The following is a 27,817-nucleotide window of genomic DNA, read 5'->3' as shown; positions in this document are numbered from 1 at the left end:
CCGGGGCTGCGTGGGGAGCCCCGGGGGGGTTTCACACCCCCATCCCCACCCCCAAACCCCCCTCCCGGTGTAAGGAGGCGGCACGGCAGAGCTCGGTGGAGAATTTTATTGTCGTACGGTCGCTTCACGGGGTCCTAGGTACAGCCGCGGAGCCCCCGGTGCCGTGCAGCGGGTGCTAACGCACGCACCGAAGCGATAACGCCTGCCACCCCCCCACCCCCGACACCCCCTGGACCCCCCCCAGGATTTCCCCAGACCCCCCCCTTGGCCCACCCCTAACATCCCCTTGACACCCCCCGAGCACCACCCGCCTCCCCACGCCAACCCCAGGCAGCAGCCGCTGGGGTCGGGAGGTCCCGGTCCAGGCTCTGCTCGAGGCTCCGGGGGGGGCTCCAGAGATTTTGGGGGGGCACAAAGTCCGCTGAGCATACAGGGGGTGCGGGGCCGGGGCACCCCCGGCTGGCAAATAACACAGGTGACGAGAGCAGGGCCGTGGGGCCAAGCGGAGCAGCGGCATCCAGGAGAGCGGGGAGAGCGCGAAGCATTCGGGGGGATGAGATTGGGGGGGGGGGGGCACATTTCAAGGGAAAAAGGAGCAGAAAGGGGAAAGCTCCAAACCCTCCCTGGCCCCGGGACCGTCCCGTAGCGCAGCCGGCAGCCCCGGGGGCTCCATGCAAGCGCCGCGACAAACGGGAGCGAGAGCGCGGTGCCGGCGCTGGGACCCCCGCCCGATGCGCGGGACCCCAAAAACGAAGCCCTTGCGATGGCCCCTCCGCCGGTGGCTGCGGGGGGCACCCCATGAGGCCGGGCTCCTCTTCTTGCGGGTTCCATGCTGGCTGCCCGTACCCCCGGCGCGAGGCGTCCTCCGCTGCGGCGAGCGACCCGGCTGCCCTAAGGGTCTCTGCAGGAGGAAACGCCGGGGGGGGCCGTAACAGCCGGGGAAGGGGCGAGAGCCTACACGTGCTGCTGGTCCAGAGCCTTCAGAGGAAGGGGTTGAGGCCCCCCTGCGAGGCCGGGGGGGCCGGGGGGCCGCTCAGCGGCAGTAAGGGCTGCGGCAGGGTGCTGGGGAGCTCGGGGAAGGGCCCGGCGCCGGCCTGGGGGAAGGCACTGGCGGAGGCGGGGAGGGCGGCGGGGACGCTGCTGAGCGGCAGCGGCAGCGAGGCGCTGTAGGTCATGGCGTTGACGGGGAGGCCCGCGGGCAGGCCGGGCACGGGCGAGCTGGTCCGCATCTGGTTGAGCGTGGGCTTGGGCTGCTCGGCGAGGCTGAAGGGGTTGGTGGGGGACGGCGTGCTGAGACCTGCAAGGAGACAAGGGGGTGCGTCAAGGTGGCTGCGCGTCCCCACACCCTCCTCCTCCTCTTCATCCTTCACCCCGAGCACCCCTCTCCCACCCAGCCCTTTGGGGACCCCAGGAGCAGCAGCACGGCCACGGCACCCCGGGACCTACCCGAGAGGAAAGGGTTGCGCGTCTTGGCTGCCTGCGGCGGCGCGACCAGGGAGTCCAGGTTGACCAGGGAGGAGGCGGCGGGGCCAAGGAAGGCCTCGGGGGTTTTACAGTCCTTCCGCTCCTTGCAGGACTCGGCTAGGGAGTCTGCCAGGTTGGTGAGGTCGAAGCTCTTCGCCCCATCCTGCTTGGTGCTGGGGAACAGGTCTCCGAAGGGGTCCAGCTCTGCGGCAGGGGAGACGAGATGCGTGAGCCACCCGTGGGATGCCGACAGTGACGTGATGTTGTGCCCTCATCCCCCCCCCGGGGCATTTAGCAGCACATCTTGCCAGATTGCAGCCTCTCTGCAGCAGGGCTGAGGCTGCAGCACCACGGGAGGCAGCAGGGATCGGGGACGGGGGTGCCCACAGGGACCGGTGCTACCCCCTGGGCTGCGGGGCACCCGAAGGCCACGGCACGGGTGGCTGCACATGGGGACGAGCTTTGGCCACGCCAGCAAGGAGCCATGCACAGATGCAGGAGCAGCTCCTGGCTGGCCACAGAGCAGCCTCCCCGCCGGAGGCAGGGACGGAGGAACGTCCCCGCCTGTTCAAATCGGCCCCTGCCCGTGTCTCCGGCGCTTACCCGCGGGGCTGCTGGACTTGGCCGAGGAGGGCAGCTGCGAATGCTCCGGCTCCGGCTGCTCAGCCGCCTCGGGAGGTTTTGCAAACAGGTCGAAAGCGTCCCCCCCTGCAGCTGGGGTGAAGAGGTGAGACTCGAGGAGGGGAGCGAGCGGGAAGGCAAGGGGTGGGAGACGTGCGGGCGTGCAACGGGGGCTGCGGGGCTGGGGTCGGCAGCGCCCACCGGCCCACGGAGACTGGGATGGGCCAGAGCAGGAGCTCAGTTGTGAGCAGGCAGTGCTAGCCAAGGCAGCGGGGACAGGGCGGCCAGGATGGAAACAGCACGAGGAGACTGTATTAACGACCAGTGCTTGCACCCAGGGCTGATTCTGCTCTCGCCCCCTTAGGGACCAGAAGTTAGGGCAACTCCCTGTGCATTTGGGGCAGTGGAAACAGGACTGCCGTGAGGTGGGAGGAAACAACCAAGGAGGAACCGAGAGCAGCACCGAGCTCTGAAACCCACGTTTTTCCTATAAACAGCTCCCCACCTGCAACGTGGCAGGTGCCAACAGCAACCGTCCTGTCTCGGTGGGCACAAAGGGGAGTTTCGGGGGGGGGAGCAAAGCCAACAGGTATCGGGGGGGGGGGGGGCACCACCCCACTGCGGGAGCGCTGCTGAGGCTGCCACCCACTCCCATGGGAGGGCTCCGTTAACTGTGCCGTGTTAATTAAAGCAGCCTGACTATTGCGGGCAGAGAGAGAGCTTAAAGGTACCCTGAAGTCTTCGGCACGCCAAGGAGCGAGTGGAAGTCCTGCAGGAGGTGCTCGCGGAGCTGGCTGTGGGACAAGGGACTCCCGGGACACCCACTCCCAGGACAGCAGCACCAGCCAGCGCCGTGCACGATCCCCAGCAAAACCAAATCCCCGCCCGAGCCGCTTACCGGCGTTAGGAGGTGGCTCAGCCACAGCAGCCCAAGGGTCGGTTGCCGGCACAGCACCGGAGCCCTGGGCAGGAGGGGACGTCGTCCCCCAGGGGTCCCCAGGAGAGAAGCCAGAAGGGGCAGGTGCCTTCCCCCACGGATCGGCGGCGGCGGGGTGGAAATCCCAGGGCCCGGCGGGGGTTTGCTGGGACGAGGCGCTTGCCTGGGGCAGGGGCTCCCCGCTGCCAGCCGGTACGGGCACCCAGGGGTCCGTCGTGCCGGTCCAGGCTACCGGCTCCGCTTTGGGTTTCACATCTGAAAGGAGATGAGGGGAACGGGGTGGGGGGCAGAGGGATGCCGAATGTTAGGGACGCACCTGGGGACCGTGGCTTCCCACCAGCATCGCCACCCAGGCGTGCAGAGGACAGGGCAGTGGTGGGAGGAGAAGCCAAAGGTCCTCATTGCTGAACGGGTGGGAACTGGGCAGGGGCAGAGGCCGGGGAGAGGTCTGTGCCACTGCCACGAGCTGTGGCAGACCTGGAGCAGCCCCTACCTGGCACATCCCATGGGTCGACAGACGTGTGGCTGGAGGGGGCTGGCACCGGCCCGAATATATCTGCCAGCTCCAGGATAGAGGACTGCAAACAGAAAGGGAATAAAGGCGTAAGGGAAGCACAGCGTAGACCTGGGAGCCCAGCCCAGGGCCACAGCATCACTCGGGAGCTCTAGGCTGCATGTGTGGCCATCCAGGGCCCTGGTGCTTCACCTGGCTTTTCTTCATCTTATCCTCTTCCTCCTCTTCCTCCCCACCCTGGGCAGTCTCCTCCAAGGCTCTCTGCAGCAGGGAGTTCTCCCCTTGCCAAGCCCTCACCTCCTGCAGGGACAAGGGACGGGGCCGTGAGCGGGCCAGGGCCCCCCAGCAGACACCTCCTCCAGGAGACAGACCCAGCGCAGGAGCTGCCACCGCATCCCCAAAAAGTCCCAGCATCCGAGCAGAGGTAGCTCCTCCGGGGCCGAGCCCGCCGGGAGAGCACGCAGCGAACATCCCCGCAGGAGCGAAAGCGAAGCGGGCGCCGGAGCGGGGCCGGCAGCGGGGCCGGCGGCCGCAGGAGGCAGAGAGAAGCCCAAGTGCAAGAGAGAGGAGCGCCTGGGGCTGCGGGGCACAGGTACCTTCTCGTGCTCCTCTTTGCTCAGCGCGAGCGCTAGCTGCAATTGCCTTTCTTCGTCTGTACTGGAAAGTGGAGGAAGTGGCTTCTGCCAACAGAGGAAATCGGGTGAAATTTCAGCTCGGCCTCAGCTTGCCGAGCAGCTCGGTGGTCGCCGTCCTTGCCACCAGCATCCAGCAGCCCCTCGCCTACGTGTGCAGCGTGCCCACGGGCTTGCTGCGGACCCCAGCTCTCCGGTCCCTGAGCAGCCTGAGCTCAGGAGTCCGTCCCGTCCCCTCCTCTGGGGTCCGGACACTCAGACCCGAAGCACTTTTGGAGAGGGACCATCCCCACACCACCACGGCAGCCCTGATCGCCGCCCCACGATGCTCATCCAGGGCTGGGAGCGGGGATGCTGGTGGGGGTGTGCATGTGCACGGCTGTGCACGCGTGTGCGAGCGTGTCTGCATGTGCACAGCCCAGGGGAGCTCCGAGAGGCAGCGCTTTCGAGAGCATGTTCCTACAGAGCTCATCGCAGCAGCAAGTGGAAGCTATAAATACTGCATTTCCAGGCCTAAAATAGGGATACACACATGCTGTTCAGCCTCCAAAAGAGCCACCGGGCAGGGGAAGGCGGGCAGCGGCGAGCACTGCCTCTGAAGCGTGTCCCCTGCCCCGGCAGGACCGAGGACGCGATGCTGGGTGCCAGCCCCCCAAGGACACTGCCCACATCCTTGGCGTGCCCGGCCGTCCCCGCACGGGCTGTGCCAGCCAGCGGCAATCTCGGCCGGTGTGCAAATAAGCCGTCCCCAAAGAAAAGGGGCAGGTAGGAGGGGGGACAGCCCTGGGGGAGGCTGCACAGCTGGGGCTGGGGCTCGTTTGCTGCCCACATCCCCCCTCGGCTCCTCCAGTTGGAAAGGAGCAGCTGGAGGCGGAGGCAGCCGTGCCCCAAGCAAAGGGCAGCGCAGCGGGACGTATCGCCTCCCGACGAAGGCGAGGGAAACGGGACGGGGGAACCAGAAGACCTTGGTGGATGAGGGCAGCTAGGTTTGGTGTCTCGGCCATGGCGCTGTCCCTGCTGGCATGAGGATGGGCGGCACAGACAGCCGGTGCCCCCGCTGCCCGCTGGTGACTGGGATGCAGGCACAGCGCGAGCAGCCCGGTGCGGTTGCGGGTCTGTGCACAGCCCTCGGGCAGCCCCATAGCCGCCGTCCTCCACAGGGGCCGAGCCCCCGCAGATAAGCCCAGGCACGGGGCAGACCCCAGCCCCACGGCCCTACCTTCTCGGCCTCCTCCCGACTCATGGCCAGGGCGAGCTGCAGCTGCAGCTCCTCCTCGCCCGTCGTCTGCGGCCTCGCTTGCTCCAGGTCAGAGGCGAACCGTGGGGATGAGGACGATGCTGGGAGAGAAAAGAAGAAGAGGTGAAGGAGCAGCGTTGGGACTTCAGGGAGATCAGCCACCCGTCCAAGCAGCCTCCCCGACCCCATCCACAGCTCCAGAGGTGGTCTCCCCAAGGGCCACACCCCCAAATTAACGCTTACAACCACCAACGAGCTGCACGCCGCAGCCAAGCATCACCACCACCACCCCAAAAAGCGGAGGGGGAGCACCGGGTGGGCGCAGTGAACCTCACACAGCACCCACCTCAAACCGCACACAGCTCCCTCCTCCTCCCCGCCATGAGCACTCACAGTTAAAGGAGGAGGGCGAGCCCCGCGTCCGGCCGTAGTCGTCGCCGTAGGGCGAAGTGCGGCGGCCGTAGGCGGCCTGGTGGCTGCCACTGCCCATGCCCTCAAGGGCCATGCGCTCCTTGGTCTGCAGCGCGTGCGCCCGCTCCTGCTTCAGCCGCTCCTCGTCCTTGAGCAGCGCCATCACCTGCTTCACCTTCTCCCGGATGTTGATGCCCTGGTCCTTGCCGTCGCGGTCCACGTACTGGAAGTCCTTCAGCGTCTGGATGGTGTAGAGGTTCTCCCGGCACTGGTGGGTCACCTTCTCGGAGCCGGTTTTGATGAGGTAGTCCAGCAGGGTGAGGGCTTTGTACACGTGGCGCCAGTTCTTGCCGCTGTCGTTCAGCCGCCGCCAGATCATGCCCATGACCTCGGCGAAGGCCACCGTGTTGAAGGTGAGGTCCGCGATCTCCGACATCAGGGAGCTGGGAGGCCCCCAGGGGTCGTTGGAGGTGGCCTCTCGCACCTTGATCTCCGCCTCCGAGTAGTTGTGCACGATGTTCTTCACCTGCCGGCGCAGGGCCGAGGTCGTCATGGCTGCGCGCTGCCCGGGGCCCGCCGGCGGCGGGCGCTCGCGGCGGGGAAGGGACGGGCGCTCACGGCCTCACCGGCACCTGCAGCGGGGAACGGGGACACAGAGACCTCAGCACCAGCCGCGGCTCACCAGACGCCCATCCCAAAGCCCTCAGCCGGCACCGAGGATGCTTCTCAAGGTGGAAAGGCCCGTCGCCACCGCATCTAACGCTCACCAAAAGCAAGAGGCATGCAGGATGCTCAGGGTGGAAAAAATATCTTACAGAAAACCAATACCTAGCACTGCAGCGCTGCCAAGAGATTTGGCTTCGGATTCAGCAACATTTGGATGAGCTTTTACCAGGCGCTTCTGCTGCTACGAGCACCCACCTGAAAATGGCAGCTCCCTCCTCCAGCCCCAGGCTGCCTCCGGGCCCCAGCCCCCTGCAGCGGCCCAGGGGGGCTCCCCTGCACCCCCCGAAGCTCCCGGCACCGCCAGGACACATTGGGTGAAAATAAAGGCCTGGTGTGACTCAGAGCCTGCCCTGACGGTTTTGCTGAGCAAACTTGGTGATTTTGCGTCTGGGATGGAAACACGTGCTGCTGTGGGGTTGCTAAATCAGGGGGCTATCCTGGTTGCTAAACCAGGGGGATATCCCGGTGCCAGGCCAGCAGACAGGGCGGGTAACACAAAACCCCCTGCAAAATCCCCAGATCCTGCCCAAGCCTACCCTGTGCACGGGTGGCCGCTGTTGAAATGCGCCCACAAGGCTCCCGGCTGACCTGCACCCGCATCCCCTTCCTGTGGGGTGGCCACGAGGCACCCGCGGGCACCCTGACGCTGCTGCTTGTCACCACGGGTCCCTGCCGTGCCACCAACCAGGGCTGGCAGGGCCGGGAGCTGCCCCTGTCCCTTCCTGCTGGGAAGTGCCCATCCTTCGCCAGCAAAACCACGTGGCTTGTCGTTGCCCCGTTTTTCTTGTGACCCCATCACAGCTCTGTGCCCTGCTCCATGCTGGTCTCACCTGCGGGGCTGTCAAACACCACTACCCTCACTGTCTCGGGGGACCAGCAAAGCCAAGAGGCAGAGGCTGGAAGCAGGCCGGAGCTCCCCACAGCCGGGCTGGGAGCTGGGCTCCTCGCAGAGCTCCCACCCCAAAACTCACCGGCAACGCTTCCCCGCTCCGCGATAAGGCTGCCGGGCACAGCCCTATCTCCCCTGCCCAGCCACGAGCGCGGCCGGCGATTACCGGTGCCCGTCCCAACACCCGGCTCACGAAGCCGGCACCTCCCTGCGCCGCAGCCACCGCGCCGCGGCCGGCCTCACCGCCGGCACTGGGCTCTCGAACTCGGGACGCCGCTTCCCCGGCCGACACAGAACCACGCCGGGGCCGTGCCGACGTGCCCACAAGCCACGCACAGCACCCGCCATGCTCCCGTGCAACCCGTGCAACCGGTCCGGCACCTCCTGCTCCGGCGGGCCGGCGGCACCGTGGCTCCGCCGGCGACGTCCCCGTGAGTCAGAGCAGCCTGGCACCGCCGCGCTCGCGGGCGGCCCAAGTTTCTCTCCCCAGACGCTTCCCTGTATCGATTTCCTTTCGCAACGCCGCTGCTCGGCGCGGCCTTTGGATCCCACCAGGAGAGCCTCGCTCGGGCGGCCGCGACGCTGGCGCGGAAACGCCTTCGGGACGAGGGCAGCGGCGCGGCAAAGTCCTCCGGGACTTGGCTCCGCACTCTGCTTTCCACCGCCACCCCTCAGGAAGATAAAGTCAGCTTTCCAAAGGTGCCACCGGCCCAGCAAACACCGGCGCGCCCGTCCATCGGCCTCCGGGGAGGGCTGTCCCCTCCTGTCCCCAGCGGGTCCCCATGCCCGGGAGAGCCCCAGCCCAATGCCACCGGCTCCGGCACCGCTCGTCCCGGCCGGAGAACGGGTCCCAGATGGATTTCACCAGGCTTCCCGCGAAGTCTGCGTGGATAGAGCTGGGAAAAGGGGTTGGGACAGCGGGTGGAGGAGCGCGGCCCTGGCTGGAGCGCTGCCAGCGGCGTTGGAAGCAGCGGGTTTTTACCCAGCCCGGTATCCCCCCGGAATATAAAGGCAGTGAAACAGAAGCTGTGCGGGAGATAAGGCGGCAGCGCCCGGTAGCTCATATGGAATTACTGCAGTGACCTTGAGCTGGAGGCTGCCAGGTGGGAGAAGGACACCGGGGGCTGGGGACAGGTCCCCATCGCCCGCGTCCCGGCGCAGGGCACTGCGGAGGCTGAGGGGATGGGGGGGGGGGGGGGACACACACGGGTGGGGGGCAGGAACGGGGTCAGGGGGGAGCAGGAGTGGCCGGGGGCACCGGGAGGGGGCACGGGCAGAGGGGGCAGGGGCCGGGGGCACCCGGGGGGGCTCGCTGGGTCCCCGGTCAGGTGCGGGGCCGGGAGGGAGCAGCGCCCGAAATGGAGGCAGAGCCCCCCGGCGGGCAGCACCGGCGGCTCCGGGGGACCGGCGGGGACCGAGACCCTCCCCCGGTGAGCGGCGGGACCCCGGCAGCCCCCGGTACCCCCCGGTACCCCCCAGCCCCGTTCGGGCCCATCCCGGAGCCGCATCCCCCGGCATCCCCCCCCTGCGCTCCGCACCCCCCTGCGGATGCTCGGGGCCGTCCAGAACCTTCCTCCCTCCCTTCCTCCCTCTTACCTCGGCGGAGCGGCGGGGCCCCGCCGCGCACGGGGGCCGGGACCGGGACCGGGACCGTGCACGGGGGCCGGCACCGGCGGGAGCGCGCAGGAGGCGGCCGCAGCCCTCCCGCTGCCTGCTGCGCGCCGCCGAGCTGCCGGGCAGGCTGGGCAGGTCCCGGCTGCCCGCCTTAACCCCTTCGGGGCCGACCGAGCCCCGGCCCGGCCCCCTCCAGCCCCTTAACGTGGGTCTCCCCCCCGGCCCCGAGACCCTGAATCCACCCCCCCCCACCCCCCCGGTGCGCTAACCCCGGGGGGGATGCGGCGCCGAGCCCCTGCCCCGCCGCATGCGGGAGGCGGGGATGCTCTAAATGCTCAGTCACTGCCCCTCGCTGGCAGGCTGCCAGGCGCTGCTCGCTTTTTTTTTTTTATATATATATTTTTTTGATTTTTTTTTTCCCTCCCCCCCCCCTTATTTTTAGACAGGAACCAGCCATCCCCAGGCTTGGAAGCGCCTCCGAATGATGCTGACCTCCCCCCCCCCCCAGCAATGCAGCTCCCTCTCTGGTACCCAAGGCCGCCGCTGCAATTTGAGTTCGGCAAAATTTTTGCCCGGATCTAAATTTGGAGCAGATTCTTCCCCTGCTCTGAACAGCTCCCAGAGCCTGGCTCGGGGAGAGAGGGAGGCATCAGATGACATTACAAAATAAGTCATGTCTCTCGATTGCTTCAGTGCCACCCCCACTCTCCCGGCCTCTGCCTTCCATTTTAATCAGTGACAGGCCTTCAAGTATTATGGATATATATAATCTTTTTTAATATCACTGGCATTTTCCATAATAGAAAGCATCTCCCGGGTGCCGAGGCACTGGGGAGGGGATCGCGCCTCCCTGCTGCTGCCCCCACCACGGAGCAGATCCATCTCACCCCAGGCCCTGCCTTGGGTCGCGGGGAGAAGCCAGCAGGGAGGCCCTGGGCTTCCAGGGGCTTTGTGGATCTCATCAGCCCGGCTTCCCCGGCAGGCTCAGGCCGAGCAAGCTGAACACGCGCCCAGTCCCGCTCTCGGCTGCGGCCTGTGGGAAGAGCGCTTCGCGCATCCAGCCCTCCGTCGGGTCAGCCAGGAGAGCGGCCCGCTGGGGCAACCCCGAGGGAAGCCTCCCACCGCCCCGCTCCTGGGGATTTCTCGCCCTCTCTTCTCCACACTTCAGCTGGGGCAGAGGGCCCAGGAAGGCAGCTTGCCGCTCTTCATCCTCTCTGCTACAATCAGCAGCAGAACTGTGCAAACGTGGGGGTTTTTGGGTGGTCTACACCGTCACTATAGGAAGTGGTGAACCAGCGAGGCTCTAAAGCTCATTTCCCTCAGCTCTGGCGCAAGCTGGCTGCTCACCCAGGCCCCCTCTACAACTGAGAACCTTCTGGAAACGTGCCGTCACCTTCCGCTCACGGCCTTTTCCTGGAATCCCCCTTCCCAGCCTCCCTAACAGCGATGGTGTCTTCAGGCCCTGCGTCACGTGTTGGTTCTGGTATGCAGCCCGCAAGGCCAGGGAGGTCGCTCACCTCAGTTACGCAGCAAACAGCACGAATTATTAACACTAATACAAATAATGCCCACGTCTGGGGGAGGAGAAGGAGCGCTCTCCTTGCTAGGACGGGCACAGTGGGGCCTGGAGCACCCCCACGTCCTTCAGTGCGCGGGGCTGACCTGCTCACCGGGTTTTGGGCTCCAGAGACAGAACCCACACCTCAGCACACAGCAGGACCGTAAAACAGGGATACACGTTTCTAAGGGTGTGTTTGGGAAGCTGGTTCTAATTTTACCACATTTCCAGTCACGTAACTTGCACCAATCAATGTAAAAAATAATAACGGAGCTGGCTCAGCGTAAGATACAGCAGCCAGGGAGCAGAATATTGCACTTATTGGCCCAGCCCAGCCCTTCCTGGGCTCTGTTTTTATATTGTCCCTGAGGAGGTTCTTGTCCAAGGCTTTACGGCAAAAAAGTATAGTATTTTATACATAAAGTATAAAAAAGTATAGTATTTTATATATACAAAAAAGTATAAGTATATAAGTATATATATAAGTATATATAAGTATATATAAGTATATATATAGTAAAAAAGTATATACAAAAAAGTATTTATGACAAAAAAGTATAGACTATTCCCAGCATGCAGATTTTTTCTTCTTTGCAGAAAATCTTATGCCACCATCCCCAGGCCTCCAGGCTCCTCCCTTGGAACGGGAAGGAGAAAACAGCATATGACAACCGTCCATCCTTTAGTATGTAACTAAAGGGAAATTTTATTTTACCTGTTTTCTTACTAACAAGATTTTCTGGGAGCAGAGCTATACATGGAGCCTGGTTTCTATAGGCTGGACTAAATGCATGGGTCTTGCAACTAGGCTTTGCCATCTTTTAATGTGAGACTACCAAATGGAAGCATTCCTGTCTTTGAGACAATCACGTTGTCTCTGTTACGTGCAGACTGCCTCTTGTCTAGAAGACAGATGGCTTGAGCTGTTTGAGTTGGGCATATTCACAAGCTGATAATGATCTCCAGGGAGGCAGGAGCTATTGTCAGAGCCTGCGAGACACACCCCAACTTCAGGCCTTTTTCCTCTCTGATTCTCAAAATGTTGCTGAAATTCTCACTCCAGTAATGCTGAGCAGAGACATTCCCTTTGTGGTTCTGTGCCCGCTAAGCCAGAAGAGGCTCCATCCTTCCACAGAAGCCAAATGCTTCTTCTCACCCTGCTGAGAGAGAGCATCTCAGAACATGAAAGGTCTCACCTGGCCAGCAGAACAAAATAAGCTACAATTTGCCAGGAGCTGAGGGGAAGAACAGACACTTTCTCCAGAGATAGCAAATGAGTTAAAACAAGAAACAAAAAGAAAACAGCTCTGCACAAGGAAGTTATTTTGTACTGCATGTGGCTCTGAGACGCGTGTCGGTGTGGTTTCCCATGTAAAAGAGCACGTGCCTGAGGCACACACACCTGGTGTAACCGTGCAGCGATGTACAGAATTTGTAACAGTAATGCTTAGCATGGATATGAATCTGCTGTCTAAGAACCTCAAAGGTATCATGAACCTCAATTAATAATCTACATTGATGTCATTTATTTACAGGGCCAAAGCCTTTCTGGGGAATGCTGTCCAGCTGCTTGAGCAGGAAGGCTGCACTTCATCCACGTACGGTGCCAGGTCAAGGGAGACCCTGCTTGCTCTGCCTTGGAAGACTGCTTTGACCCAACCCCATGAGCAGAGCATACAACATTAAGAACGGGTATGTTTCCACAAAAAAAAAAAAGCTCCATTCCAGCTGTGAAGCACAAGGAAACCCAGACAGAAAGAGGTGATAAGCAGAGATGCACACGCAGGCTGATAGAGACAGGAAGGGTGGCTCTAACACAAGGCCCAACCCTGCTCTCCATATTTATAGCATGAATTTCACTCATTTTAATTCAAGAGTGATTAGTCTTGGAAGTAAGCAAGTAAGAGTTGACTCAGAATGGGGCATGGGTACATTAGGCTGCATAAAAAGAGACTGCATGATCAGCACATGAATAGTTGTGTGTGTAAGAAAAAGCAAGGTGGCACATCCTTCGGAATAGTGCATTTTCACTGAGATCCTGAATGCCCCAGAGAAGCCGCTGTCAAGAAGTCCTGAGAGGAGACTGGACAAGCAGTCAAGAATATGATCAAAACCAAGATGGATTTTTCTAAGCTACTGTCCTAGTACTTGGGCTCATGAGTACAAGGAACACTCTACTTGCTTGCTAGCCAAGCAAGATTGAAAAACAAAGACTGACACCTCTCACCCTGACTGGCACTTTTAAGTTTTTCTTCCTTATTAGAGATACCAGTGTTTTCTAGTCTTAATGGTTTTGGAGGCTGTGGTATCTCTTGCCTTGTCTCTTATTGGCAAGTGACCACCTGCAGAAGTAACAGATGATCTCGCAACAGTCTTGCATCACAGAAGAGTGGCACCCCACTATTTGTAATCCCTTCATTACTTCAGAAAGAAGAATCTCCACTTGATCTGTGTAAAAATGGTTATTTATTTAATTCTATGTCTAGTTACAAAGTGCTTCACTCTCCCACTTTAGAACGCCCTTTTTCCGTAGCTCTTCAAATAAAGAAACCATTTTGCTCACCATTGAATCCAGCAGCCCATAGACCTGCAGCAGAAATTAACAGACGGTTGCAGTGAAAATGCATGATGAAATCTTAATGACACGACTGACAAAACAGAGATAGTTTCTCATGCAGGAGCATATAAACGTACAGGCACGCACACAACCACATAAAAGTGGCTGCCTGCTAGCAGATCTTAGCTCTAGTAATAACTTTTCTGGCTATGAAGTGTGTTTAACATTATCCGAGATACAATTAATTCTGCTGATCCCTCAAGAGTCCGCAAGCATGCTAAAGGCATCCCAGATAGAAATCCCGCATGTGGCTATGCAATGCCTGGATTTATGCTAACAGGCTCCAGGCTGCAATAAAGGACGTCTTACCTTGTATTTCACACTTACCTTGCTACAGAATTATGGACATACATTTGTCAATTTTCTGAGTTTAACAAAGTGCTTACTGCTCTACCTAAGCTTCAGCACAAGGTTACGAGCAAAGAACAAAAACAAGAAAACAAAGCTATAAGCTTTGGCCAGACTCACTTCAATGTAAAGTTTTTCCTGGTATGTCCCAAACAAAATAGGGTCCACCTGGTCCTGAGGAGGTTCAGTGGGATCTGTAACTACAGCTTCTGCAGGTTGTGCTACCTCTTTCACCTTCTGTGATGAAGTGGAAGATTTCAGCTTCTTCTCATCTTTTACTTTTGACTTTCTGCTGTTTGGACGTTCCTATTCAGGGACAGAGAGGGGAAAAAAAAAAGATGACACAGATCAGTACACCTTTCAGATTGTAGCAAGATGCACCCAGCAATCAGCACCTCTTTTGATGGATTGGAAATCAGCTCAAACTCAGGATACGCAGCCTCAGAATGCACCACACTGTCACCAGAACCCAGTGCCCAAGTTTTCAGCAGGCATCCCAACACTTACCTCCTTCTCTTTCCCTGCAGTCTTAGCTGTTCTTTTTTTGTCTTCTTTATCCTTACCACCAACTGACCTTCTCTCTTCTTTCCTACTGGTTATTTTGTCTTCTTTTCCTCCTTTTATAGGTTGTTTTACTTCTGCTACAAAAGAATTCCAATTAACCCAAAGCAACATTTTCACATCCAGACAGACAAGCCTGCTGCACCTACGCACTGTAAGCATATTATTTTTGCCACATATTTTGCTCTTTTTAATTAATCTGAGCTGTACTGCACTGAAAAACAATGACCTTGAAGAGTACTTTGTTTAAATGAACAGGTCTCAAACATACATCGGAACAAGCTTATATAAGAGATAAAAATGCGATAGATTTTTTTCAGTTAGTCAGTGTGAAAAGCAGGGCTAAAATCCAGCTAAATTAAAACGCTTATTCGTTTTTCTCCATGCACGTCCGTGTTTTTAATACCAAACCTCAGATCACAACTATTATCTCACACACTGCTGTTTTTTCTGATGCATTTTCTTATAAAAGCTTTGAGGTGAAACAGCTGACGTTGCTATTTCAGTTGCAACTCAGCAAGTTTTCTGGATTGCCACCAGTCCATGGAATCCACCTGCTGTGCTAAAAGCACCATTTACCTGTTTCCTCTGGAAGAGCATCTACACAGGTGTCCTTCTCAGGCAAGCCAAGCAGGGATCTCAGCTTCAGAGAGTGACTCACCAGACCATCAATTGTTTCACGCCACAGCTGGAGACTGAGAAAAGTACCAGAAACAGAAGGGAGACAGCACAGCAATTGGGCATTTTGGGGTGGAAAGGTAGGGGCAAAGCCATCTTTTCACCCAATGCCCAGGAGTGAAGGCACCTTTCAGCTAAAAGCTGCTCTGTCCAATTCAATCAATACAATTGCACCTAACATCTGAAAATCTGGGCAGAGGGAAGCTACGTTACTTTCCTTGGGTTTGCACGTCAATGGGCTCACACGGACCCATAAATATTACTGGGTAACTAGGTCTCCTGCTCTTCAACATGACACACTGGTAAATCAGCACTGATCTGCTGCCTGTACCAAGAGGAACCCGCATTCCTGTGATTTAGAAGCAGCTAGCAGCTGTTGATATGTTTACAGTCTGAAAGCCTGAGCGAAGAAAAAAGAAACTGCATGAGGGAGGATACAGTTATCTGAGTAAAAGGGTACAGAAAATTACCCAAAGATTTCATAAACATATCCTAGAATAATCTTGCCAGAAATAACCTTGTGTACTCCCCTAAATTACATGAATATTCTAAACTTATCACCAGAAAGAAATGGCATTTGGGTCCTAGACAGCTGCTACAATTACTCTATTAAAAAAAAAAAAACATAAAAAAAGACTTCTAGACCTCACATAATTATATGCACTTTGAATCACAACACTTGCAACTGAACTTGCTAAGGCTGTTGATCATACAAGGCATTTATAAGCTTTATCTTGCCCAGGTAACACACCAGGTTTGATACAAAAGGTCTGACTGGGTTGGCCTCTGTTCGACACACAGCTCCAGCGCTGCCTTATTGAGCTGGGTCAGTGCTTCTTCTCGCTGCTCCTCCTTCGGGATCAACTTTATAGCCTGACTTGAGAGAAAAAAAACCACTTCTCAGTTCTCCTTCCCAATTGTCTGGTCCCTGAGCTTAACGAAACACACCACGGATCTCTTCCTGGACACCAGTCTGAAACCAGGTTGCACTGGGCACTTGCACACCCAGACGGAGCTGGAGATTTGGGCAAGGTGCACAGGTTACCAGAGATCTGAGAAGCAATCCCAGATCTCCCAGTTAAAACTCACCCACTGTAAGCCCCTCTGCAACTCTACAGGTAGAGCAAGTCTAGCACGTTTGAAGGCCTTCTAAGAGAGAGCTCTTCTAACAGCAGAGAAGCAGCAGAGGTTTCCAAGAGAACACTACAGAAAAACTGCTGACAGAATCCAAACCACTCTCGCTTTAATCTAGGGAGGTCTGCATTTTATCCACAGCCTGTCGTGAGTGGCCCCTTAGAGCTCTGATGAATAGGGAGGACTCTCCAAGGAGAAGGGCCCTTGGGGAAGCCACAGGAGGCTGTGGGATTAAGCCTGCCCCCCGCATTCAGTTCTGGGATGACAGAAAGCTAATGGGGGAAGAGCTTAAAATATCTATTACATTGTCTGGTTCTCTTTTCTTCGTCACACAACAGCCCTCAGAGCCTCTCTTGGGAATTTCTTTACAAGAGCACTGAGGGTGTGGTCAGCAGAGCCGATGTGCTTTTCTGTAACACACGTCATAAATCATCTCAAACTCAGAGAACATTGGAAGCAGACCTTTGGGTGGGCTCATGCTGGGGTACGCCAGACTATTTGTAAGGAAAATGGAAAGCCCATCGGTTTGTCATTGCGCCAGAGGGAACAAGGGCGACCACCTGCTTAAAGTCCTCGAAGGAAAAGTTCCACGCTGAGGGGCCTGGCTCTTCCTCTTCCACCTTCACTTGACTCGGAGTCACATCGAGTGTGTTCTTCCAGTCTGGGATCTCTGTAGCACTCCCCTGAGTGCAGAGAGCCTCCGAGACACTCTCCTGGAGCTGCATGTCCTCCACGCTGCTCTTCGGGCCTGAGGGCACTTTCTCCTCGGAGGCTGAAGGGACGGTCACGTGCTGTCTCCACAGTCCCTGCAGCTGCTTAACCACTCGATGCTGATAATGCAACTTTGATAACAGGGGAAAGGTAAATAGCAAAGTGAGTTATGCCTTTCCTCTACAACGCTAACTGTTAAAGCCACTATGGCAAGCTATGTCAGCCCCCAGAAAGGCATGGATGCACTAGCCCTGCAAGTTTTCTTTCCCTGCTATTTCAGCTGTGTAGCCCATTAAATAGCAAGCTTCACCTTGGGATTCTTCCTGTGGAACAACTCTTCCTCTGTGACATAGGCATCCACAGGAGATGGGGTGCGCTCTGGGGTCCGAATTCGGACAAGAAGTTCCTTCAGAGTCTCTTCTACTATAGCAGCACCCTCTTGAGCAGCCAGGTCAGACTGAGGCAGCACAACAAGCACAACGTGAGTCCCCGCTCCGTGTACAAGTGCACAAGCAAATTCACACCCACGCTAGTAACTACATGTATATGTTATACAGTATTACACGGAAAAGAATAACTGCAAACCCCACCACACCAAGCAGTACTTACGGCAGCTTTTCAAATAAGCCCCACAAAAAAATCCCCAACAAAATATACTTTCCTATGCATAGTGTAATTTTCAATTTATACTTTACTTGATATCATACTGTATTACACACAATCCTATCCCCACTAATTAATGAAATTCATTACAAACAGAAAAATCTTTTTTAAAAGGACCAATGTGAACAGTTCAGGTGGCATAACCACATCTTTAGTAATAACATTACAATAGACTGCAGAGTTCTTCGATTTTATTTTGCAAACCTGCTTAAATACATACAGACGTTCTGTAAATAAATAATCATCTCACTCTCAGCCTTAATTGCAGAGCAATGAAAATACCATGTCTTCCACTCCCTCCCTTGTCCTCTATTTGCATATTAAGTTCAAAGCTCACATTTACACAGTTACATGCTTGGTTACCTCCAGTTTCTCTCTGAGGTCAGCCAATTTATCCTCATACACAGCAATTCCCCAAAGGGTCACCTGCAGCAGAGCTCCTCCTAATAACATAGGATGTGTCCTAAATTCCCAGGACTCACTGAAAATGCCAGCTCTCTCTGACTTGAAAAGAAAGACAAACTTTCTAGTTTCTCCAGGCAAAATTACACCTGAAATTAGAGAGAAAATACATCGGTCTGTAAGAAACCACCTGATTAACATGGCCCTTTTCCAGTCCCCACCGAGTGTCCTCATCTCTTTGTAAGACTCTTTCCCCGTAGCTTAGCTGGCTATCACACCTCATCCAACAATTTTACTCCTTCCAGATTTACACCAGTTACCATGTTACTGAACTGGTATTATTTCCACTGCACGCTCCTTTTACAGGAAAGCTCAGTACTCCCTCTGGTAGCTCATACCCAGTTTGCCATCAGAAAGTGATTCACTTCGCAGCTTTCCACCCATTTACGTTCAGAGCAGGAGCAACCTCCTTTCCTTCAAGTCCCATGAAAAGGATCTGCCTCACACACCTATTTTGGTGTGAGTCAGCTCTGACAGCCAGGGTGGCTTCCTAAGAAGATTCACCCAGGAGGCTTGCTCTGCCATTAGTCAGACTCAGCAGCTCAGATAACACCTGAATATGTACTCTCTGCTCTGTGCACAAAGGTCTCAGAGCTCAGCAGTTCTCATACCTGGTCTGGCATCAAAGTAAAAACACTGTATCCTCTTGGTTTCTCTGGAGGGAATCTGCTGGAGAAGCCTCCTCCAGCTATACCAGATGGCAGCTGTGCCATCATTGCTCACCGTCAGGAAGCTTTCGGCTTTTTCACCAGCCACAGTCTCAAAAGTGAGACGGGCAGCAATGCCAACTACGTGCTGTAAGGAAAAGGACAAAGATAACAATTTCTGCTCTGTCTTGCCTGAAGTCATACCACAAATAAGGGGTTGAACATCGGTCGGAGAACTTGTAAGGCAGGTCCAATGAAGTGGCCATTATACAGAGTGCACCTGGGAATCTGAGCGTCATGCCACAGACAGAGCGATCACTTCTGTTTCTAGACCTCTCTGGAGAAAATGCAGGGACACTATTATGCTCAGAATAAATCCCCCATTCTCCAGCCTGGGAGTGACACTCATTGTACAGCCGTGACTTGGGAACTCAAGCAAGCTGAGCTCAACAAAACAATAAAAAGTGCACAATTACCCTGCAAGAAGTGATGCAGTTGATCCAACGTGCAGGCTGGCCACAGAAATCTAAAGACGGACCCCGTACTGCTTCTGGAACCAGATCATAATAATCCCCTAAGGAGTCACTGCTACAGAAAACAACAACAAATGTTTCCGTGGAGTAAAATTCACTTCCAGAGGTGGGAGAACAAACGGTGGTTTACAAGACCTTGTAAGAAATAACCCCCTACCTAATGCTTTTCCACAGAGCTCTCTCTCTTTACAGACAGAGCCCTGCAGATGTGGCAAACAAACTCCAGCTAATGGCTTGCCACTACCAAAGAGGACAGGACAGCCAGAACAACAAGGAGAAGACTGGTAACTGCTTAAGGAAGGCTGAGGGTACAACTGAATACGGAGAAAAGGGGTCCTCCGCTACAGATGAAGAGGGCAGGGGAAAAAAGTCAAGTTGATGATGGAAGCAGAAGGCTGCAAAGGGACAACCAAATGGAGATAATTTAGAGCACAGTCTCCACCCTGCCCAATGTAAGCTGAGGAGCCACACAGAAGGAAGACTGGAGGAAAGGCCTCAGAAAACTTTTCTGGTTCTTGCTCCTTGGTCATTAGGCCTCAAGGCACAAAGGAACCACTCGGTTCCTAAATCTGGCGATTTTAGTATTGGAACATGCCTCTCACTGTGCCCCTGTGCTCTGGATAAGAGCAGCTACAGAGATCCCCACAGACGGATGGTGCACACCCCAAATTCTTTATTACTGTCATGAAGTAAAACTTACAGGGTCTCAGACTCTTCAGAACCGGTGGAACATGGAAAAGACTGCATTGAGACAGACGTGAAAGGCTGCCCTTTACCGATCACCTCCAGTCCATCCAGATCCTGGACATACAGAGAAATGACCAACCCTCAATCTCTCTTTTATATAGAAAAGTCAAATACTGGACAAATGTACCAACTGAATCAAGTAAAGTGAAGCTCCCATACCTCACTCTTCATCTTAATGGTTTCTAGATGTATCCAACAAATGTGTAAGTTAGACAGGAAGTAACTGGTTCTGAGTCTCCTGAGAATCCTATATGACAGTATTCCTCACCACGGATGCTTCATGGATGGGAAAAGTCTCCTTCACACATCGTTCTCATCCCCAGAGCCATGTTTTGGGAATAAAAAGGTGAGGTTTATTCAGTTTTTAAAAGGAGGGGCTAACTGCCTTCGGATTTCGTATGCAACCACATGGGTGAAGGTGTCTTCCTTCTGCCCTAAGGCACAAAATCAAAGTCCTACACCAGTATTTGGGGTTTCTTTTTATTGTCCGTGTCTTCGCAGCTGTATGCTGCTGGTTCAGGGTCCTATTCTGAGGCTCCCAGCCCAGTCCATGCATCACTTAGACAGGCCAGACATCTTTCACGACCGTGGCCCTTTGGAAATGTGGAAACTGCCAAGATCAGTACTGCAGGGCTAAGCTTTAGATTCCTAATGCTTTTTCAGATCCAGTCCTTGGCAATTTTATGTTATTCTACAGCATTTCACAAGAAATGAGAGACACAAAGAATACCCTTGCTCCTCTAGTCTTACCGGCTTGTAAAAGTCTAGCTCCTCTAGGACAGATTTCAGCTCCTGCCGTCGGCGTTTCAGGAAAAGACTCTTATCCCAGGTTAGACGGAAAGGGATCCTCGTCGGAGGTTTCAGACCTGTGGAAATACCCAAGAGCTCACTATCTACATACCCACATGCCTATTTATTTCACTCAGATCTAGTAGCGTGAGTTTCATTGCAGCAGTACCCTGGGTGCGTCACAGAAATTACAGCAACACAGCCTTTCATGTAGCAAGCTTAACTCTGTATTACTGGCGGCCCGACTGAAGGTGACTAGCAAGTAGCTTGTGCTACAGCTGCCAAAAGGGATGATGACAATGTGAGCCTCTGCACTATGAATGCTACGGCCTCTCCGCACGGCTCCCTTACCCGTTTCCATTCGCACAGTGTGGGGTTTCCCCACGTGAGTGACTGGCGCTGGGTAGCCCCGTTCCCTCTGAGTCAGGGTCAGCATCAGGCCAGTGAGTTCATCTCCGATGCGCTCGGGCTGGCTCCAGAACTCGCTTCCTGTTCGGTAGCCCTAGGGCAGAAAACAAGGCTCCCACCACTAATTTCAGAGATGCTGAGAAAATAGCTTCCTGCTGTTTTCACAGGGACTAGAAGCGAAAAGGAAGGTGGTGTCCAACACTGCTTGTGAGGATATTTTAGAAGTCTATAAATTATTCCGTTCTGCAGGGTAAGCCAGAATTTTTAATCAGGCTGCTGTCAAAGACAAAAGAAGACTTTCTTCTATCTAGTGCTACACACAGGTTGAATGATACTAAAATAATACAGCACATAAATTAGAACCTTCGAAAGAATTATAAATGTAAAAGAAGTTACCATAGGATATTCCCATAATCCTCCTGACTTACCCATACCCCTTTCTCCACGTAAATTCCTAAAACTCAAACCATCAGATCTTTCTGGCCCTGGAACAACTGTGGCACATCCCCAGTACCACGTCCAGGGCATGTCACTGCAGTAAGAATCACGAAATGGCATTGCCCATGTACAGCAGCTTGTTAGCAAGGAGCCAAAGCGCACCACCGCTTCTGTCTGACTGGTACAGATGGCACAGTTCGTGTTTTCATTTTTAAAATCACTGAAAGCTCTGCTCGCATACTAGGCTGAAGGACTCAGAGTGAATGACTTCGATAAGTATCTAAAGACAGAGCCGCACAGATGTTGTTCACAGCACCTGTGTCTGAGCTCTTTCACAAGAGCAGAGCCATCCGGGTGCGGAACAAGTGGGGCTCTCACCTTTCCAGGAAACAGGGCAGGGAGACTCCGGTCAATGAGGTCACGTTCTTCCTGGATTTGTCTGTAATCCTCTGAGACGCTCATCAACAACTCATTTTCTGGCTTCTGAAGAATTTCTGTAAAGAAGGAATATCAAACGTGCTGCACTTCTTCTGGGTGCAACCTCTTCTATTGTGTCTAGGTGTAACTCCCTTATACTGTCTCCTATCAGGTCCCTTGTCCTTCCCCCAGCCAGAACCAGCAGCTCGCCTCCCCACAGCACCCAGGGCCCTCTCCAGACCCCGTCACCAGCAGCAGTGTGGGGAGCTTGGAAAACCTGGAGGCAGGCTGTAAATGGCAGCAGGACCAGCCCTGGTTGGCTCTGCCCACTGAAGAGTGTTGTGGTGCCATCAAACAGCCCCACGTACACAGAGAATTTATAGAACAAGGCCTCAGCTCCTCTCACCTCCTAGATACCTCTCCTGCTTTTTCCTGAGTGCCATATTACGGTGCCAGTTCTGGAGAGCTCTGTGCTCTGACGGTGGGATCTGACGGACCTTTTTCTTTGTCTCTCCTCCATGTTGTTCTTTTAAAACTGCTGCAGTAACATTTTTACGAGGAACTTCAATAAAATCTGCTATCTGAAGAGAAATGAAACATTAAATTGACTCTCAATGCACACAACGCTAATGCAACAAAAAATGGGAGAGCAGAGGAGAAAAGAATTCTTCAGACTGGCAGCACCTTCACCTCATCACTCTGCGAGGAACTGAAACGTGGCATTAGGAACACACTCAGAAAAAAATGGAAGGATTTAGCTGAGTAACTGGACTCAAGCTTTGGCAGTGCTGCATCACCAGCTCTTCCCATGCTAGCCTGATGCCATCAGCAGGAGCACAAATGGAAGAGGAAGCCTCTGTAATTCTTCCCTCCATGACCTCCGCCTGCACACATGACTTCAAAACCTGCTGGAGCAGTTTCTCTGAAGGCAAGCCCCGCAGAGTAGGACAAGGCAGGGAAAACCACACCTCAAGCCTGACCTGTTCTTGATAGGTGCTGAAGTAAATCAAGAAGTACTTTACACATCACATTCCACCTCTAGAAAAGTGCTGCACAGCAACATTTTCGTAATTTTAAAATCCAACCTGAGTGTTTCCTCTGGCCAAGGCTTCCATCTTGAACTCCTGGAGACTTCCCAAAACGTGGTGAGGAAGAATCTCTTCACAGCCATCACCAAACTGTCCTGGTCCTACAATGAAAACAAACGAGCAAACAAATCAAAACCAACCCCCAAGACAGGTGACTAAAGCTAGGCTTGACAGAACCAAAAATCAAAGGCAAAATGTGGAATTTAACCATACCAGAAAAACTCAGCTGTTCCTTGGGTGCCCTCGGGAAGACAGGATATGCTACCAGAAGATGCGCCTTCTTTTTTGTCTCTTTGGGCCGATATTTTCGAATGAGGAATTTCCTCGTAACTGGAATTCTCCCGGCATCATGGGGAAGGTGTGGAGCATGGAGCTTCAAAAATAAACATCACGACGCAATTAGCGACACACTTACTCACCTTCATTCCTTCTGACCCTTCCAGGATACACAGCCAAGTCCTATCGGTGCACGCTGCTCCTCCTCAGAGAGGCACGTTACACGGCTGCGGGGATACCAGTTTAGTTTCTGCCTCACTCTTCTTGACTCTGCATTATAACTGGGACAGGGAAAAGAGTTTTAAATTGCTTTCCCGATAATTATCTGCTGTGTCACTCCGTGTCAAATGCTTCCACTCACATAGCTTGACCCGAGTTTTGGAAAGCAAAGCGGTGGTAGTTACTAAACAAAATACTCTTCTCATTAGATCAGGAAGTTGGAAATGTAGTTCCAAAAGGGCAGGTGAAAAAATCACGTCGGGATCAATAACCCCGTACTTTTAGAAACTGACAAGTCACAAAAAGCAGGACAGGCAAGGGAATGAGAACTGAACTCTAGCAGCAAATTTTGGTTTAAATGAATGTACAGGACCCTCTGTTAAACACAAAACCACCAAAATAAATAAATAAATAAATAAATAGAATAAAGCTTCAGTGAAGGCAGCTTTTTCTATGAGTTAAAATTACATACTTTTTCCAGGTCCTCTAACTTAATTGCAAGTGCTTGGATGTCATCCCCTCGCAGAACGTATGGAACAGGCTCTGGCTCCTCTGGAATCCTTGAGAAGGGTTGTTCACATGCCTTTTCCTTCTTGTCTGAAACACAGAAGGGAAGACCTCCCCCTCATTCTCCCAAGGAAACTCCATCTTCCTCTCTCAGCCTGGCTCAAACCGTTTTTCCAGCTGAACTGCTTTTTTGAGGTTACGCGGGACAATTAAATTCAGCATCTCTCACGCTTGGAAGATCAAAGTTTAGGAAGCTACAGGGACCAAAGTGGGTCACTAGGATTCAGCTGGGTCACGCACTTTGTTCTAGGTGACAGCAAACTCATGAGATAAGCGCTCTGTGCTATCTGCACGTAGAAGAAATCTCAGAAAGTTTCCTTCCCCCGTTCCTCGTACAAGCACACAACTTTGACGCACAGCTGCACTGCATCGCTCACCAAAACAGCCACAGAAAGCCACCACCCTTCCACAACACCCCGAATACCAAAAAAAAAAGCCCTTCAGAACCGTGCACACGCTGGGGCAGCATCGTCCAGAACAACCCCAAGGCAGGAACCAGCTGGAGGCAACCTCGGATTGATTTTGTATCTCGTTTTATTCTCGACCCGTAAATCCCCCCAGCCAGGAGCGCCTCCTTTATACAGACACGCACACACGGGCCTCTCCGGGTAAAAAAGGCAAAGGGGAAGGGGCCGCAGAGGGGAAGGGGCCACTTGCGGACTGCCCCCATCTATGTATTGGGGGGGGCAGAGGTCGCAGCACCCCCCCAACACCAGACTCGCCCCGCAGCGCCCAGCCGGCCCCCAGCGGCCCCCGGGGGCCGGGCCCGTACCCGGGGGGGTCCCGGAGCGCGGCTCCCTGCGGCCCTGCCCCGCGCCCGAGCCGCGCCCCCGCAGCCCGCGGCCCTGCGCCCGCATCCCGCGGGGCCGCTCCGCTCCGCGCCGCCACGGCAACGGCGCCGCCGGCCCCGGGAGCAGCGGGGCCCCGCCCGGCGGGCAGCGCGGCGCGTGCGCGGAGCGGCGCGGCCGGGGGGCGCCCCCTGGCGGGCACCGGGCCTGGGCCTCCGGGGGCCTCGGCCTCCAGGAGCCTCCGGGTCTTGTCCCCCCCCAGTCTCTGGGCTTTGTCCCCCAGCCTCTGGGCCTCGTCCTCCATGAACCTCCGTGCCTCGTGCCCCCACAGCCTCTGGGCTTTGTCCCTCAGTTGGCTCCAGGCTTTGTCCCCGAGCCTCTGGGCTTTGTCCTCCGTGAGCCTCCGTGCCTTGTCCTCCAGCAGTCTCTGGGCCTCGTCCTCCACGAGCTTCTGTGCCTTGTCCCCCCGCAGCCTCCGTGCCTTGTCCCCCCGCAGCCTCCGTGCCTTGTCCTCCAGCAGTCTCTGGGCCTCGTCCTCCACGAGCTTCTGTGCCTTGTCCCCCCGCAGCCTCCGTGCCTTGTCCCCCCGCAGCCTCCGTGCCTCGTCCTCCAGCAGCCCCTGTGCCTCGTCCCCCGGTGCCGGCCGTGCGCGCCCAGCAGCGCTGCAGCTGGCAGAGCAGGCCGGGCAGCAGCGAGTCCAGCACCGCCAGCCCCCCGGGCGTGCAGCGCAGGCCCCTGGGGGACAGCAGTGGCTGAGCCCCGGCCCCACGCAGGGACCCCCCCGCCCGGTGCCCCCCGGCGCTCACCGGCCGTCCAGGAGCAGCCAGCCCTGCTGCTGCAGCGCCATCGCCTCCCCCGGCACCCCGAACACAGCCCGCAGGGGCAGCTGAGGGGAGAAGCGCCCCCAGCGCTGCAGGGGGTCGTTAGTGGCGGCTCATTAGCAGGGGTCCCCCCGCTCCCGGCGGTGCCTCACCTGCTGCGTGACGCCCTCGTCCGTGCGCAGCCCCAGGGCGAGCAGCTCCTCCAGCCTGCGGGCACAGGGGGTGTCGGGGCAGGTAGGGCCGGGGGGGACACAGGGGACACCCCATACTCACTGCTCCAAGGGGCTCAGCGCCGCCCGCCTCCGGGTGCCGTGCCCGTGGCTCTGCACCTCCTTCATCCAGGTGTCGGGATCCGGCGTCTGGACGCGGGCCTCCCGCTGGCAGCTGCCCTCACCCCACGGCACAAACCTCCCGTGCGCCCCTGCGACGGCACGGGGAGGAGAGGGCTGCAGGGGGCACGCACAGCCCTGCGCCCCCTGCCCCGCTGCCACCCCCCGGGCTTACCCGGCCCCACGCCGATGTACTGCTCAGCCCGCCAGTAGGAGAGGTTGTGGGTGCTGAGGGCGCCCTGCGGGACAGCGGTGCGGTGGGTGAAGAGGGGCAGAGCCCGCTGTGGGGGCACGAAACGGGGCGGGGGGCCCTCACCTTCCTTGCAAAATTGGAGACCTCGTACTGGCGGAAGCCAGCGGCCGCCAGCACGGCCCGAGCGGTGTGGTACATGTCGGCCAGGAGGTCCTGGGGGGGCGCGGGCAGGGCCCCCCGCCGGACCCGCGCCTCCAGCGCCGTGCCCCGCTCCAGCGTCAGCTGGTAGAGGGCCAGGTGGTCGTCGCACAGCCCCAGCGCCGCCTCCAAACACTGGGCCCAGGCCTCCCGGCTCTGCCCCGGCAGCCCGAAGAGGAGGTCGATGGAGGTGCGGCCGGGGAAGAGCCCCCGCGCCGCCTCCACCGCCGCCCGCGCCTCGTCCGCCGTGTGCTCCCGGCCCAGCAGCCGCAGCTCGGCATCGTCCAGCGACTGCGGAAGGAACGCGATGGCAGCGGGGCCGCGGGGGGCTGCGGGGGGCCGGGGCAGGACAGGGCAGCCCCTCTCACCTGCACGCCGACCGAGAGGCGGTTGACGCCGGCCGCCCTGAAGCCGGCGAGGCGCGCGGGGCTGGCGGAGCTGGGGTTGGCCTCCAGCGTGACCTCGGCTCCGGCAGGGAGGTGCGCGGCCTCCGCGGCAGCCTCCAGCACGGCGGCGATGGTTTGGGGGCTGGCCAGGCTGGGTGTGCCCCCGCCGAAGAAGACGGAGGTGACGCTGCGGGGACAGCAGGGAGGCTGCAGGTGGCCGTGGACGGGCCCCGCGCCCCCCCTGGGACCCCGACCCGGGCACCCACCTCTGCACCTGGCCGAGGCGGAGCAGGGTCCGGGCCTCGCGCACCAGGCAGGCGCGCACGGCCGCCTCGTCCACCGCCGGCACCACGTACTTGTTGAAGCTGCAGTAGGAGCAGTGCTTGCGGCAGTAGGGCCACTGCGGGCACAGGGCGAGCGTGGGGGGGCGGCCGGGACCCACCCCGGGCACCCCCCGCTGCCCCCCCACGCCGCTCACAGGCTCAAGGCGCGCACGCCGTGGGTGCCCCCGTTGGATGCATGGCGCAGAGACCCCCGCAGCACCCCCACGTGTGTGGCAGTGGGACCCCCATGTGCAAGCCCACCAGGTCCAACATGCAGCCCCCCCCCCCGTGTGCACCCCCGAGGTCCCACGAGCAGCCCCCCCGTAGGTGTGCAAGCCTCCAGGTGCCACGCGAAGCCCCCCTGGTGTGCCCCCCAAGTGTGCACCCCCCACTTCCCACGTGCAAATCCCCAAATCCCCCTTGTGGGCACCCTCAGGGTCCCCTGTGTGCACCCCCCGCTTCCCAAGCGTGCACCCCCACTTCCCATGTGCAAATCCCCCCCGTGCGCACCCCCAGGGTGCCCCGTGTGCCCCCCCCGCGGTTACACGTCCCCCCCCGGTCTCTCACATGCACATAGAGCGCGGCTGTCGCGGCTCCCCCCGGAGCCCCCGGTTCTGGGCCCGGCCCCGCTCCGGGAGCCGAGGCCCCCCCCGGGCCGCCCCCCCCGGGCCGCCCCGCAGCGAGCGCGGCCACCGCCGGGCGCCAGCCCCGCACCGCCATCGGGCAACGGCGGCGCCGCCGCTCCGGTTCCGCCCCCGGGCCCGCCCCGCAGCCCCGGGAAGCCGGGGGGGGGACCGGGGGTGGGACAGGAGGCGGCAGGGAGCCGTGTTTCGCCCGGTGCTGCGGGGCGTGTGCTCGGGGGGGCGTGTTCTC

At 57.1% G+C, this 27,817-nt stretch overlaps 2 protein-coding genes and 1 long non-coding RNA gene across 20 annotated transcripts; 1 reads left to right on the top strand and 2 right to left on the bottom strand.

The window, feature by feature from the left end:
- Positions 1 to 91: 91 nt before the first annotated feature.
- On the bottom strand, positions 92 to 9,265 carry EPN3 (epsin 3). 5 transcript variants are annotated; one of them, XM_066980252.1, is made up of 10 exons: positions 9,028 to 9,263; positions 5,799 to 6,448; positions 5,388 to 5,506; positions 4,133 to 4,216; positions 3,729 to 3,836; positions 3,516 to 3,600; positions 2,984 to 3,277; positions 2,068 to 2,178; positions 1,447 to 1,668; positions 92 to 1,297 (listed from the first exon to the last, which is right to left on the bottom strand). In XM_066980252.1, exons 2-10 carry the CDS (start codon positions 6,367 to 6,369, stop codon positions 981 to 983), a joined length of 1,911 nt encoding a protein of 636 aa, XP_066836353.1. In that variant the 5' UTR covers positions 6,370 to 6,448; positions 9,028 to 9,263; the 3' UTR covers positions 92 to 980. The 5 variants fall into 5 exon arrangements, with proteins under 5 accessions (XP_066836353.1, XP_066836354.1, XP_066836355.1 ...); XM_066980253.1 differs by lacking the exon at positions 9,028 to 9,263 and adding an exon at positions 7,813 to 7,945; XM_066980254.1 differs by lacking the exon at positions 9,028 to 9,263 and adding an exon at positions 7,675 to 7,693.
- Positions 8,126 to 14,715, top strand: LOC136786660 (uncharacterized). The gene is made up of 3 exons (XR_010825926.1): positions 8,126 to 8,534; positions 12,139 to 12,295; positions 14,195 to 14,715. It is a non-coding gene; the product is annotated as an uncharacterized lncRNA (long non-coding RNA).
- On the bottom strand, positions 13,051 to 27,790 carry MYCBPAP (radical S-adenosyl methionine domain-containing protein 1, mitochondrial). 14 transcript variants are annotated; one of them, XM_066980239.1, is made up of 19 exons: positions 24,679 to 24,903; positions 23,812 to 23,936; positions 23,058 to 23,217; positions 22,842 to 22,945; positions 22,163 to 22,337; positions 21,718 to 21,833; positions 20,845 to 20,995; positions 20,455 to 20,570; positions 19,658 to 19,758; positions 18,901 to 19,012; positions 18,389 to 18,572; positions 17,679 to 17,866; positions 16,963 to 17,109; positions 16,502 to 16,783; positions 15,559 to 15,680; positions 14,709 to 14,824; positions 14,076 to 14,209; positions 13,689 to 13,874; positions 13,051 to 13,190 (listed from the first exon to the last, which is right to left on the bottom strand). In XM_066980239.1, the coding sequence occupies exons 1-19, from the start codon at positions 24,761 to 24,763 to the stop codon at positions 13,086 to 13,088; spliced, it is 2,709 nt and encodes a 902-aa protein (XP_066836340.1). In that variant the 5' UTR covers positions 24,764 to 24,903; the 3' UTR covers positions 13,051 to 13,085. The 14 variants fall into 14 exon arrangements, 12 of the variants coding, with proteins under 12 accessions (XP_066836340.1, XP_066836342.1, XP_066836341.1 ...); XM_066980241.1 differs by having other exon boundaries at positions 14,076 to 14,206; XM_066980240.1 differs by having other exon boundaries at positions 18,901 to 19,009.
- Positions 27,791 to 27,817: the final 27 nt, after the last annotated feature.

The sequence above is a fragment of the Anser cygnoides genome, chromosome 19 (assembly GCF_040182565.1).
Source record: "Anser cygnoides isolate HZ-2024a breed goose chromosome 19, Taihu_goose_T2T_genome, whole genome shotgun sequence".
NCBI classification, from domain to species: Eukaryota; Metazoa; Chordata; class Aves; order Anseriformes; family Anatidae; genus Anser; species Anser cygnoides.
The sequence above is the reverse complement of the archived record's forward strand: the minus strand, read 5'-3'. Positions and strand labels throughout refer to the sequence as shown.

Coding starts and splice junctions, on each gene's coding strand:
- EPN3 (XM_066980252.1), bottom strand. CDS start 6,369: ATGACGACCTCGGCCCTGCGCCGGCAGGTGAAGAACATCGTGCACAAC. Junction 3,601..3,728: donor ATAAGATGAAGAAAAGCCAG/GTGAAGCACCAG, acceptor TTCTGTTTGCAG/TCCTCTATCCTGGAGCTGGC. Junction 1,669..2,067: donor CAAGTCCAGCAGCCCCGCGG/GTAAGCGCCGGA, acceptor CCCCTGCCGCAG/AGCTGGACCCCTTCGGAGAC.
- MYCBPAP (XM_066980239.1), bottom strand. CDS start 24,763: ATGCGGGCGCAGGGCCGCGGGCTGCGGGGGCGCGGCTCGGGCGCGGGG. Junction 23,218..23,811: donor AGTTAGAGGACCTGGAAAAA/GTATGTAATTTT, acceptor TTATTTTTGAAG/CTCCATGCTCCACACCTTCC. Junction 22,946..23,057: donor GGAACAGCTGAGTTTTTCTG/GTATGGTTAAAT, acceptor TTTTCATTGTAG/GACCAGGACAGTTTGGTGAT.